The following is a 13,313-nucleotide window of genomic DNA, read 5'->3' as shown; positions in this document are numbered from 1 at the left end:
TCGATTTAATCAATTCCTCCGACTAAGTCCCAGAGTTTAATTCAATACAAACTACAAGACAATATATTATACAAAAACAAAAAAGGACAAAATTATTATTATATCAGAATTATTATTGACTGGGGGCAGGAATAATAATATAATATTATCGTAATAATTACACTAATATAATAAAAACATTATTTGCTTTTTAACAACGTGCAATTTACGCCGAACCCGTTTTTACAATGTAACTGACATTACACGAATCATTTAACTATTACAATATACATAAATAAATATCTATTTAATAAAATGAAGTACTAACAATATCATCAAGCGCGTTTAATAAGTCAACATAACCTAAACCGACTCGTTGGAAAGCGGCATTTGTTGGTTTACAAGCGAAACCCAAAATGATTGTACGGTTATCCGGTCGATCGCGCTACAAGTCTTGTAACTATCCATAAACAACAGCTTTAGTTCTTTGGCAATGTGTAAGTATAATTATTGTATTTGATTATTATTGAAATTTGATAAATATTTTAACTCGCAGCGTAGCATAATCAAAATTAAAAACTAAACGTTAGACCGGCTTATACCTACTTGCTTATATTATAATGTAGTAAAATGAATACAAAAATCACTGAAAATGAATTTTTATTTTACACTTGTAAGTTTGTGGGCGGATACGTTTGCGTGGGGTTAAATTCTTAAATAAAATATACTAAAGGAAAAAGCCCTGAAAAAAAAATAACGATAATCGTTCTATAGCGTAAGAGGTGTTAACTTGGAAACATTTCATTCATATTAGAACTATTAAATTAAATTAAACATTAATTTTGTATGAAATGTGTTTTAAAAAGTAATTCCAATACTTTAAAGACTTTTTTTGTAAACACAATTTTTGAAACATTAAATGTCATGTTAATATAGTATTATATCATATTCAAAAATACTGAAATCATATTTGAGGATATTTCGAAATTAGTTGAACATATTTTTTGTATGAGATGCAACTATTTTAGATAAATTGTGACAATTATCAAATTACTCAGTAAAATATTTTTTAAATTTTGTATTATTGCTGTTTGGGCAATAATACAAAGGTAATATATTACCTATATTGTTAGTTACTTTTAAGTGTTATAGATCAGTGTAATCGCATATGGTCGGTAGTTTGGAAGGCCAAAATGGCTATAGCCCTATTTCTCCCATACCTCATCTTGATATCGACAATAGCCCCAAAAAAATACCATGAGAATAACCACATAACTCCAACAAGGTAAAGTTTTCTTTAACCAAATTCTAAAAGTTAAGGTCTGAAAATTAGGCTGAGGGTAATGTTAATACACTTAAAAATACATAGTATATTGTTATAAAAACGCGTTTGATACCTAATATGATTATTGCATATAAATAATTATAATATATTATATTTATATGTATATCGATTGTGTTCGCAAAAAAAAAAAACCTATTTTACAACGACTTAAACCGCTAGCGTGTCATTAATGTTATTATTTGTTACTATTTAACTCTATATATATATATATAGGCGGTTGTATGAATGTTAATTAAATGGTATTAGCGTTTAGTTTTGTACGGTAACAATGTTTGTATAGGACGGACCGAACGATTAAATGGCGCCAAAGTATTACATAATAATAATAATAATAATAATAATAATAATAGTAATAATATACATAATACACAATATGAGCACTCCAACGACAATTGCTAACGATTTATTACTATATAACGTACTTAAAACCTAAAAAAAAATAGTTTTTAAAGCCCAAACTGTAAACGGTTACACAAATCTACACGATTAAGTACTTATATAAATGTTGTGTTTTTTTTTTACAATATTAAATATCGAAAAACGAGTAGTTTTGGGAAGACTGTCGCTGGTTGCTCGCCGACAGCGTTCGGCCGTATCGATCCTCCGCCGCCTGTTCCTCCTGTCCCTGTTCCTGTTCCTGTTCGGACTGGTCACACGACAGGAGTGATATTTCCACGGAATCGACGGAGGATAGCGATAATCATAGCGAACGCGAGTCGAACACTTGCAATGAATTAGTGATCGCCTCGTCCTGTGGTAAACAAAATGGTGGGTTTTATTGGGAAAATACATATTATTATTTATGTTAATAATATCAAAACGCAGAACGACAACGCCCTCTATCTAAAGTTTAACTTAAATCGCATGCCCCAAGATCAAAATGTTTTTATTTAATAACAAATTAATCTTCTGTAGATGATTCTAAAATGGAGTTCTATAAAATATAATCAAACATTCGCCTTAACACTTATGAAAATATATATATATTTTTTAAATATAACATGCCTAACTGGATGTCGACGTGTTTAAAACGGCTTCTACGTATGTTTTTCAAATATTGCCTTTCTTTTGTCCTTAAACAAATACCGGTTCCTGTTTCTTTAAAAGCAAAAGTTTTCAAGAATTGAATTCAGTTTTATATCAGGAATTTTTGAAATATCACGTCTTTGAATGTCATGTATCAAACAGCATATTGAGTATAATTTTATTTGAATTGTAATATTATTTCACAAAAAAACAGGGACTTCAATACTAAGTTACCTAACCTAACCTGAGTTATTGAAGTTTCAAATTAAGGGCAGGAGGAAAGGTGGAGTGTAGTATAATTTTTCTCTGCGCGCATTTCCCAACCGCACTTCCCCTCTCATTCTAACTTTAAAACTCTTATAACTTTAAAAATAGTTATCCGAAACTGGTATCGACCTGTCAAAATTTTTAGTACATTATTCTCAATTTAAAAAGTTAATAAAATATATACGTTACCATTTAAGTTTCAAAAGTTACTATCAAAAAAACTAAGTTGGGAGGGGGGTAAAAAAAATAAATTGTGGAAAATTGAGATCATTGTATAAAAACAATATGAAAAAAAAAATTAATTTCTTATTAAACCCTATGAGATATTGAGTGGTTCATGATAAAAAAATCACCCTGTATACAAAATACAAATAATACCAAAAAATTGAGTTTATAGCTGGTTTTGAATTTATCAAAACTCAAATTATTTAATAAATAATACATTAGAAATATTTTAGAAAAAATCATTGCACAGTATATTTTTTTTTTAAGTATATTTTCTGTAAACAAATGTTCTGTCTTTAAGTGAAATGTATTATTAAAATATATCATTGCTGTTTACTATAATGGATAAAACTTAACTTTACCAGTTCACTATGTATTTACTTAAAAAATAAAAGTCACTAATACCACAGTGAAGCATTATTTTGTGAATAACGTCAAAGTAGATACTACCGTCAATTCAGAGTAAAAACTTTAGAATTTTAATCTCTGTGTACTTTGAAAGATTTCCTCAGAGACTTCAAACTCTAGAGCTTTTGAAAAGAATTACAGATTTTACAAAAGTATTTAACTTTAACCTTTAAACAAGATTCGATAAATTCTTCGAACGTGATCACGCCATCTTGATTGATATCGAGTTTTTGGAATACAATGTCGGTTTGATCTTTTGTTTTGCTATTGTTGCGACCCTGCGTTAAAAAGAAATAATAAATTGTGCATTAGTTTGGTTTTTAGTTAAAGCATTTGAAATACCTATTGGTTTCTACGCTGCTAAATACTAATGAAAACTGTAAAACAAACCAATACCTTTACAGCGTCCAAAGCAAAAAAAAACATACTTAAGTTTATTGTTTTTAAAAATGTGATTAAAACATGGAATGTAATTTTAGAATACTTTAACGATTTATTAATTTGATTAAGAAAACACTTAAAGGAAACAAAGTCGTTTTAATGAAATATTTTATTTTCATAAAAAAAGTTTAATTACATTTAGACTACAGTCGCTCTGCAATTATTCTCACTAAAACCCAAATCTGAAATAAGCAATTTAAAACCAAGGGATACGACTTATAATTATTATTTTAATTTAATACATTTCAATATTAATATTTTAGCTGAAATCGAAAACGAATAATTTTTAACAAAGCTTTGTGAAAAGTACATAAGATAATAATACTTTGAAGTAAATTTAAATCAATTTCAAACATTATGTTAATCCGAACAGCAGACTTTGAATACGAATAATTATTTCATACAATTTTTAAAATAATTCATCTTTACAATATAAATTGTGCAACTTTAAAAATAAAAAGTATCATTCTAACCGAAAAGTAAAACTTAGTATATGTACAATTCCCCACAAGACCTGTGCTCATTTATATTCCTCTTGAGTAAATAAATAATAATAAAATACTGTGCATTCTTCAAGTACTTTAATTTATGATCGACATTAAAAAAAAAGCCGAAAAGTATTTTTTACATAAACACCCAACCACAAAAGTTTTAAGATCATTTGCGGAAATTATCCATTAAAATGCTCAAAATTTAAAAAAAAGGTCAACGTTTTTTTTGCTATTGTAATTGAATTAACTTTTATAGACATTTTTTAATTTTTTTTGTTTATTATACCTACTATAAAACATTGTGTTGCCTACATAAAAAAAATACTTTTTAAATAACGTAAAACCTATTGTTAAAATGTTTTAAACTGTTTATAGTCAGAATATATTTTCACGATATTTTTTTAGTATACATTTTTTTTTCTGCTGTCTGGTTGTAATTAATTAAACCATTTAACACACTTAGTCTTTTCAAAGACAAATGGATAGAGATTTTGGTGCAATTTTTTTGAAGCCCCAATAAGATATAACCCAATTTATGTATTACTAAGTTATAATTTAAATCTACAAGTTTTGTTTTGTTTAACTCAAGGTCGTAATCTTTTCGGGGTCAATGACGTGGCTCTTACGAAATACGAAATCACTTTTTTAACATAGTTTGCATCAGTCGCAATGTGTCAACGCTATGACTCAGGTAAGAAATGTACTCTATTCACACTTTATTCAAGTACGACCGAAAATCAGGTGACTAACGGAGGGTTAATGGGGAAATGATTGAGAGTCCTATACGAAGAATGATAGTATAATGAATGTCAAATATTGTGACACATACTTGCGGTCTCTTGCCCATGAGTTCGTGTATGGCTAACACTATTTGACCGAGCTCAGATCTGGTTATGCATCCATCGCCGTTCAAGTCGTACAGTTTGAAAGTCCACCGGAGTTTCTCGTAAATGGATCCACGGAGCAATATGGACAGTGTCATCAGCATGTCCTGAAGAAACAATCTGGTTAAATGTCTACAGTCATACTATTGTAAACGATTTGGGACACATATTCAGACCAGTAGCATAGTAAAATGTGCACAATAATAGATACAACAAGGCAAAATACTGCCGAGAATGCCTAAGGATTGAATCATAATGCAACTGACTTCTACTTCATTTAACTCTTCACTCCTCTTACTTTATTTATAACAACACCTCTAATTTCTATGTTGGCTCTTTCAATTCGTCCGAATTTACTTAATTTTCTCTCTGTACACTTATTAGGGAATAAGTAATTCTGTTTAAACATTTCTTTTTAGAAAATTCACTAAGAGGAAGAAGGATTTACAAAATTTGAATTACACTGCGTCCCGCCTGTCCCCACTCAGCACTCGCTGTATATACCTAAGTTGTATAATCCCTCTCTTTTACTTATCGTTTCAATTAGGCAATTGGATTATCAAAGTATAGTTTCAGTATCCGCAAGGTCTTACACCGCGAAATTTAATAACTCATCATCTTTCCACTAAGGCAATCGATAATTTCAAAGCTTTCAAACGTCGACGACGACGCCACGCCAAAAGGAGCAGGGACGGTTTCCCATAATGGTTTAAACTTACAACAGCAATGTAGTTTATGCAATATACATATTTTAAAGGAAATATTAATGGCGCCTCCAAACACATTCGGAACACGCAGCAAAAGCCTAAAGAAAAAAATGATCTAAGGGCGTCCGACAGTTGTGTATCTGATCTCATAATCACATTCGAAAATACTTGGATGTCAAAGCCCTACAAAATAATATAAATGGTAAAAAGTTTTTAACGGGTTTAATAGTAACTGTCTCCATAAAAAAAAATGTATAATTTATCGTTTGCTCGATGTAAACAATAAAAAATAAACTTTACTTTGAAATACTATTAACAAACCAGTAACCAGTGGTACAATAAAAAAAGAAAACCATTGTTACCAAATTAACAATAATAAATAATACACTATGCATAATTAGCACAATAACTAATTGACTGTCTGACTTTGACCAACTACGACACAGCCCGTTGGGTCCGACGTTATCTAAATATATTAGACACACCTTCCACGCAAGTTCTTGTATGACTGTTTCCGTGGGCATTTTAAGATACCGGGTTCATATTTTTTTGCTAACGACTGTATTTTGGAAAACATTTTATTTTAAATTATTTCATTAGAGTCTAATGCTTTGATGGACAATGGATATAGTTGCGTGTACTTACATACATCTATTTAACTCATCTATACCCTAAACGTATAAAATGGCTTCCGTTAAATACATTATTATACACTTTAAAGAGTTCCTATTTTACTATTTCAGTTGCACGCAATGTTTCTGCATGCAAAAATCACGCGTGTGTAACATTAAATATAAACTATTATAATTTAAAGTAATATCGTATACAGTTTCATGCGCTGGTAACTTTAACCTGTAAGCGTTATAGTAACCAACTGTCAACATATCCATTGTGTCCACCTAAATTACAAAAAAAAAAATGTATTGGCTAAATTTCTAACTAAAAACGATCCGAAAAATTAAAAGTTGAGAACTACAATATCTGAAATAATAATTATTTAATTTTAATTATTTTTAGTGTCATGGTACATTTGGGAATGTATATACCTAATGATATACAATATGTTCAACAATTGTAATTGAACGAAAACAATGATTGCAATATAAGCAGATATAAATAAATACTTTCTCAACATTTAAAGTTGTGAAAAGAAGCGACATTAAGTAGTATACACATGTATAAAAAAATAACATAATATTCATACCCTTAAACTCTAATAACACAATAACATTTATTAAAACCTAGTTTCGGCCATTGATTATTATTATTTGCATTAAATCATACTGTTTTTGATAAGTAAATAAAATAATGCATTAGGTTGTCATATAACTTTTAAAATTTACTGTTTAAAAACTTTTTTTCAATTAAGAATTAATACAAATATGATTGAAAGGTTTTCAAACTAAAAGCCTATACGATTATTTCACAGAAGCAACACAAGTTTATACAATCTAAAAAGTCGTGTATACCCATAATAATATTATGTACATAGCGTGTGGAATATGCTTAATTAAATTATAGAACTCACCTTAAAACTAATAGCGCCGTTGCATTTGACATCGAATGCTTTAAACACAAACTGAGCATATAAATTCGAATCTAAAAATAAAAATACATTTTTAAAACAATTGTATGTTAACTGTTGCTAAAAGTACTTGTACGTTGTTATGCAGAACTTTGATGTGATTTCTTTTTTTGTTTATAGGACATTATACCGGATTTATATTAAAGAGTTTTAAAAAGGCCTTTTTTCTATTTGTTTAAAAAAAAACGTACATTTAACTGGAAATTGTATCAAATTTTAAGTATACTACAAACAATGTTATTGACTGAACATTTTGAAAAAAATTGCTTATTTCATATGTTTTTATATTGGTACTACAATACTGCTGAAAGGTCAAAAGAATGAGTGCAGTGGAGTTGAGAATACTTGTTTATGTGGTTAAGTGGGGTGACAATATAGGGTAAGAACGATTGCACAAGACATCTCATAAGCGTAGCTTCGACAGTGGACAAAAGGAGAGAAAACATACTGAGCGATGATTTGGCCATGTTATGAGAAGAGAAGAATCGGAATGACATTAAATAAACGTAGAAAGAAAGAGGATAAGAGGAATACAGAAAAAAGGTGGTTAAATGCGTTTGAGAATGATATGAGGACAGCTGGCGTATGCGGAGATGAAAAGGGAGATCGTGTCGAGTTAAGGTTTGGGTCAAAGGTTGGACGACCCCAAATAGTTGGGGTAGAGGCGAAGGAGAAGAAAAGAAAAAAATAAATTTATAATAATATCGAAAACTGTTTTTGAAATATTTTTAAAATAATTTAATATTTTGCTAACTGGACTTAGTATATAAAAATACATAGTAGTATTGCATAGTAAAGTTACTTCGAAATTAACTGTATTAAAACTTAAAGTTTAAAACACACTCCAATGCAGTATAATGGTTACTTATGTTTACAAACACTGTAATTATTTTATGGTTAAATTAAACGTAGTTACGTTCTCCGTTTTTCTAACATAATGTAATATATATCAAAGTACCTGTCGACAACTATAAGATGGTGTACAACAAAAATAAAAAATAAACTACACTTTATACTTTGATTGTTCACTATACTTACTTCCGTGAGGAAAAAACTTGGAGTAGATATCTTTGAATAGGTCTTCGTGTACAACTCCTTCCGGACATTTCTGCAACAATAATAAACTTATATTAAATACAATAAATTGTTCACAGGTTAAAACAAAATAACGTTTCGATTTTTACATTAATACGATTATGTAACATGATCAGTATGGTGGTAATATTCATGTTAAACTTACAGAAATAATAATGAACAATGCCTATAAGTATAACAACATGTAACAAACTGACGCAATAACAACATGGGAAATCCTATAAATTAACAGAGCATATGTGAAGTTTATAAGATTTTTTTATAATAAAAAAACAGAACAAATGAATATTCTTCCAGTTTTCATTAGTTTTATACCATATTTGTTTTTTTTTTGTATATTTGTTCAATAACCTATTGTACTACATTAGATGTAGAACTAAATACAAGACAGAACGAACTTGCACCTAACTATTCAACATTGGCAATGTACTTAAAAACAAATTTTGTTTTAAAATTAATTGAAACATTTAGTTTTTAACTAACTGTTTGTTGTGTATTGTACACATTATTTCTTATTTCGTTATAAACAGCTGTTCTACACTTCTATCCCAAAATTAATACATAATAAGTGACAACAGTTGTGATGACAGTTAAGTGGTCATAGCTTAATACGACAGTTACTTTGAAAAACTTGTGCATTTAAAATCAAATTATATTTACAAATAAAAGAAAAAGTTTAATAATGTTTTTATTCTTTTGTATACATCATCGTCCATCGCGTTAATAATAATTAATACTTAAATAGTTATTTGTAAATTATCTACGCTTTTTTTTTAATGAATTGCGATGACAGAAAGGAAAATATTAAGCTGGAGTTTTAAAAATGTTAGCAAACTGTTGAAACTCCTTCGGTTTTATTTGAATTAAGAAGGGCACGCATTTTATTTGCAATGTTAAAAACGCTGAATAATATTATACAATAAATGCATTAATAGGATATTATTTTAATATAAATCCTTAACGTCACGACGTTCTTCAAAACTTAGCTAAGACTCTATTAATATTATCAACAGCAATCGTAATAGAGACTGAGGCGCGAAACGATGGATCTTTCGAATACAAATTACATGTCGTCTTACCACTACTTATCAAGTTGTGTTCTTCTGATGACAGCTGCTGCTTTAGTATAGCGCTGCTAATGAGATTCCCTGGTTGCTTTTCGAAATGTCCACATCCAGACGTTTAAAGAGCCTACGCCCCACGCTACAAGTATCATCAAAACTTCATTTCAGTACTCTCGAATCAAAAAATATAACATGGATTTAAAATAATAAACGTTCTGATAATTTTGTAGCCGAGAAAAGAAAAAAATATATGCAATATGAGTGTATTCCAACGACAACTACTGACTACCGACAACGACAATTACTTTACTTCATAAAAGTAATTGGAATTTTTAGATTATTATTTTGACCCTTAAGATTCATACGATTATTCAAGTCCTAGGTCCGACGGGAATCAGATGGGGTGTGGATAGGCTTACTCCTCTGTAATATTCAAATAACCCGAAAAAAGGTCATATCAGCAAAGATCTAAATTATAACATATTTTATGTTTTAAATTTGGCTAATTGATAACACTATACGCGTGTCACCAGCTGTACAGTTTGATTATGTTTAACGTACAAAACATACTTTGAATTAAAATTTTTTTTAGAGCCATTATATTACATTATTACAACGCATTTAATCTCGGCACATTATTAGACATATTGCAGACTGTATCGCAATATTTTATCACACTTTACACCATCGCACACGCATATAGTCAGTAAATCAGAAGAAACATTACCGCCATCCCATGTATGTTTCTCAAGAAAAAAAAAATTATAGAGACACATAAAACATGTTTTCATGACGTCGAGTGATTTAAGACTTTATATTGTAAAGGGTAAACACGAGATTTCCCAAAGTAAAAGCCTGTCGCTAGATTTTCAAACTATTATTAAAATGTATTTCAATTTATGAACTATCGTTAATATTATTTTATTTCGTTATAACAATTAGTAATATTTAATAATTATTATCAGCTAATGAACAGTATTAGTATTATTCTTCAAAGGTAACTAAACATTGGTGTTGCATTTACAAAAAGGTGCTTGTATCTGTGACTATCAAACACTTAATAATTGGCCTTGCATAACATTAAGTTTAGATAGGTAACTATTTTAAAGTTGGCTAAATTCATGGGATATTTTTCTCCCGAACCTAGTTGTGTAAGCTTTGCGCAGTTTATTCGACGGAATGTGATACAAATTTTGGCTTTCTAGCTCAGAAACGATAGATATCATGACTATTTTTTCTGTTATCAGTCGTACTTACCTCGTACCTTTTTACCCGGTCAAGAGATTTTCAAAACATTTTTGTCGCAAAAATTTTTAATTTGCAATGGTTGCATTCAAATTCTTCGGTTTTGAGAAAGTTATATTGTGCCAATTATTTTAGCAGCGGGGGGTGGGTTTCTTTGCTATGCACGTATCGTTTGCAAAATCGGTAAAGCAGCGGTTTTGTCGGTTTGTTTTTCATAATGTTTAAGAGAAATTTAATACGTAAACACAATCTTCACGCGACAGTATCCAGTACAGAGTGGATGCTGTACGCACTTTAAAACGTTTTTCATTCTTGCCTCTACCACGCCGGCCGGGGGTTTTCTGTTTTTCATTTCCCACAGGTGCCGCCGCCGTCGTCGTCGCCGCCGCCGCCAAACGAGCAGCGTGCAAAGCGTCTGAATAGCTGCTGTTGTGATGCGCGTACAACACGGGCTGCACATATATCTATACACACACACTAACAGAAACGTGCGCACTAGACGAGAGGGAAAGTACACGTTGGGACTTTGGTGTCGGGTTCAATTGGCCAGCCGGCGCTGCCCGGACCACCGCCGCCGTCTGATTACCGGACGGGGTGAGAGCAAAGTGAGAGACACCGTCGTAATATTTATATATATATATATATAAAATCAGTATAACGTTACCTACCTATATTATATTTTGTACGCGGAGTACGCCGCGAGGATATGATGTCATAACTACCCGCCGACTACGGTCCTCCCCTTCAACGCGGCGGCTCCCCCGCCGTTAAAAAAAAACTACCCGAAACCGTGACGTCACCGGAACTCATCGATTGTTACGCGCGCGCTAGAGGACCGGCAGCGACGAAGCCGGCTGAGAGCATACTACCGACTCCACCCCATGGTTGCCTCCACCACAGCGGCTAGGGGTGAATGAATTGCGGTGCCGAAACTTTACCGGTGACCACGGGTAGGGTATATAATACAATGATAATACGTTTATTTTTATCACAGGTAACCACACAATTTGTTGCTTCACAAATAAGTGTAATAAGACGATTTTAAAAAAAAAAAAAAAAAACATATATTGTTTAAAAACAAAATTTAAATAAATTAAAAAATTTGGAAGACTTTTGGTAAGAATTTTTATGATTCCCTGTAAAGCACGTCTTTAAACATCTAATTTCCATACTTATTACAGAAAAAAACACTATTTTAAAACTAAAAATAATGGGGGAGGGAAGCTATTAAAGTGGGATCGGGACATCGTGGCGATAGATCGTGTTGTCGAAGAGGTTGCAGGGCTTTAGGAATATTATAACTGGAAATCAGTTTCAAATAAATAGAAATATAGATGATCGGATAATTAAAAACAAAAAATATCCTCAATAGAAAATTACTACTGCAGATTTCTTAAATTTGTTTTTAAATAGTACCCGCATTACTAACTTTTTAGGTTGTGAGTCTGTTGAACAATTTTACTGATCGATTGAAAAAATTATATTATTAAAAAGCAATTTAAAAAATAACAGAAATATTTTTTTTTAAAAATGCTTACGTTAAATTGATCACAAAATATGTTATAACTATAGGTTTTCAAGTGTTTGATAATGTACTAGTAACTAGTTAGTCTAATCTCTTACTCATATGTACATATATAATTAATAAGACATTACTCACGTTTAGACGTACTGGAAAAAAGTAATATTCATAACTAAATTGAACTTATGACAATTAAAGTCATAATGTCGAGTTGTATTGCTACAAAGACAAGTGTAACTCAATGATATACCCTACAGGCGATAGTAGCATTATTCATTCATTTTCTAGAGGCTGGGGCAAAAGATCAATATTCAGTTTACTTCCAAGTAGGGAAAATGCTTAGTTTAATTTATATTCTACACACAAATCTTGGTAAGCAGTTTTATTTTCTCGTAATGAAAACTTATTTTTGTAACCACAAAGGTACAAAAAATTATTATTTAATGAAATATTACATTACAATTTTCTAACAAAATAATGAATTTCATTAGCGGATAAAATAGATTATTTATGTTTAGATGAAAAAAATTGAATTAAATTAACAAAACAGTTGTTTTATATGCTGTACGTTAACAACTCCTATCATTAATATTTTATTTATTTAATTTGCTCAACTAATAATATTAGTAAAAGTATTAGTGTGTAAAGGCAATTTTGTATAATAAATGACCAAGCAGCTATTTTAACCTAATCAATCAAGTTAATTCGGTTGTGAATTTTTCATTGTTTTGAATAAGTTAAAGTAGTCACACACGCATCATTTGTGGTCATGACAGCTCCTATTGTATGTACTTCAAGTACAGCCTACACACAATTTTTAAAAAAGGTCATAACTGTATTCAATGTAAAAGAAACGTATTGTATAAGTATATTTTTGTTTACGCTTACCGTTGTTACACTTTGGGCGAGTTATAGCAAAAAAAACTCAGGTAGGTATATCATATTTTTAAGTTAGCTTTTAAGTGAGGCCAAAAGGATTCTATTATGTCAAATAGCCATACTTCAGGATTTTGTTTGTACATAAAGTTT

The 13,313-nt window shown here is 30.4% G+C and overlaps 1 protein-coding gene across 2 annotated transcripts in view; it reads right to left on the bottom strand.

Moving 5' to 3' along the window:
- Positions 1 to 915: 915 nt before the first annotated feature.
- Positions 916 to 13,313, bottom strand: part of LOC126833422 (Kv channel-interacting protein 4) — a 34,914-nt gene continuing 22,516 nt past the window's right edge. For both annotated transcript variants that reach the window (XM_050564755.1, XM_050564756.1), the window contains exons 3-7: positions 8,397 to 8,466; positions 7,302 to 7,372; positions 5,012 to 5,173; positions 3,418 to 3,528; positions 916 to 2,075 (exon numbers count right to left, since the gene is read on the bottom strand). In XM_050564755.1, the coding sequence (XP_050420712.1) occupies positions 2,025 to 2,075; positions 3,418 to 3,528; positions 5,012 to 5,173; positions 7,302 to 7,372; positions 8,397 to 8,466 (465 nt within the window). In that variant the 3' untranslated portion in view covers positions 916 to 2,024. The remainder of the gene's footprint in view (positions 2,076 to 3,417; positions 3,529 to 5,011; positions 5,174 to 7,301; positions 7,373 to 8,396; positions 8,467 to 13,313) is intronic.

This window comes from Adelges cooleyi, unplaced genomic scaffold (genome assembly GCF_023614345.1).
Source record: "Adelges cooleyi isolate 19-005CV unplaced genomic scaffold, UGA_ACOO_1.1 ACOO_flye_CR_arks_rails_tigmint_CR_PRNA_2, whole genome shotgun sequence".
In the NCBI taxonomy this organism is placed as follows: Eukaryota; Metazoa; Arthropoda; class Insecta; order Hemiptera; family Adelgidae; genus Adelges; species Adelges cooleyi.
The sequence above is the reverse complement of the archived record's forward strand: the minus strand, read 5'-3'. Positions and strand labels throughout refer to the sequence as shown.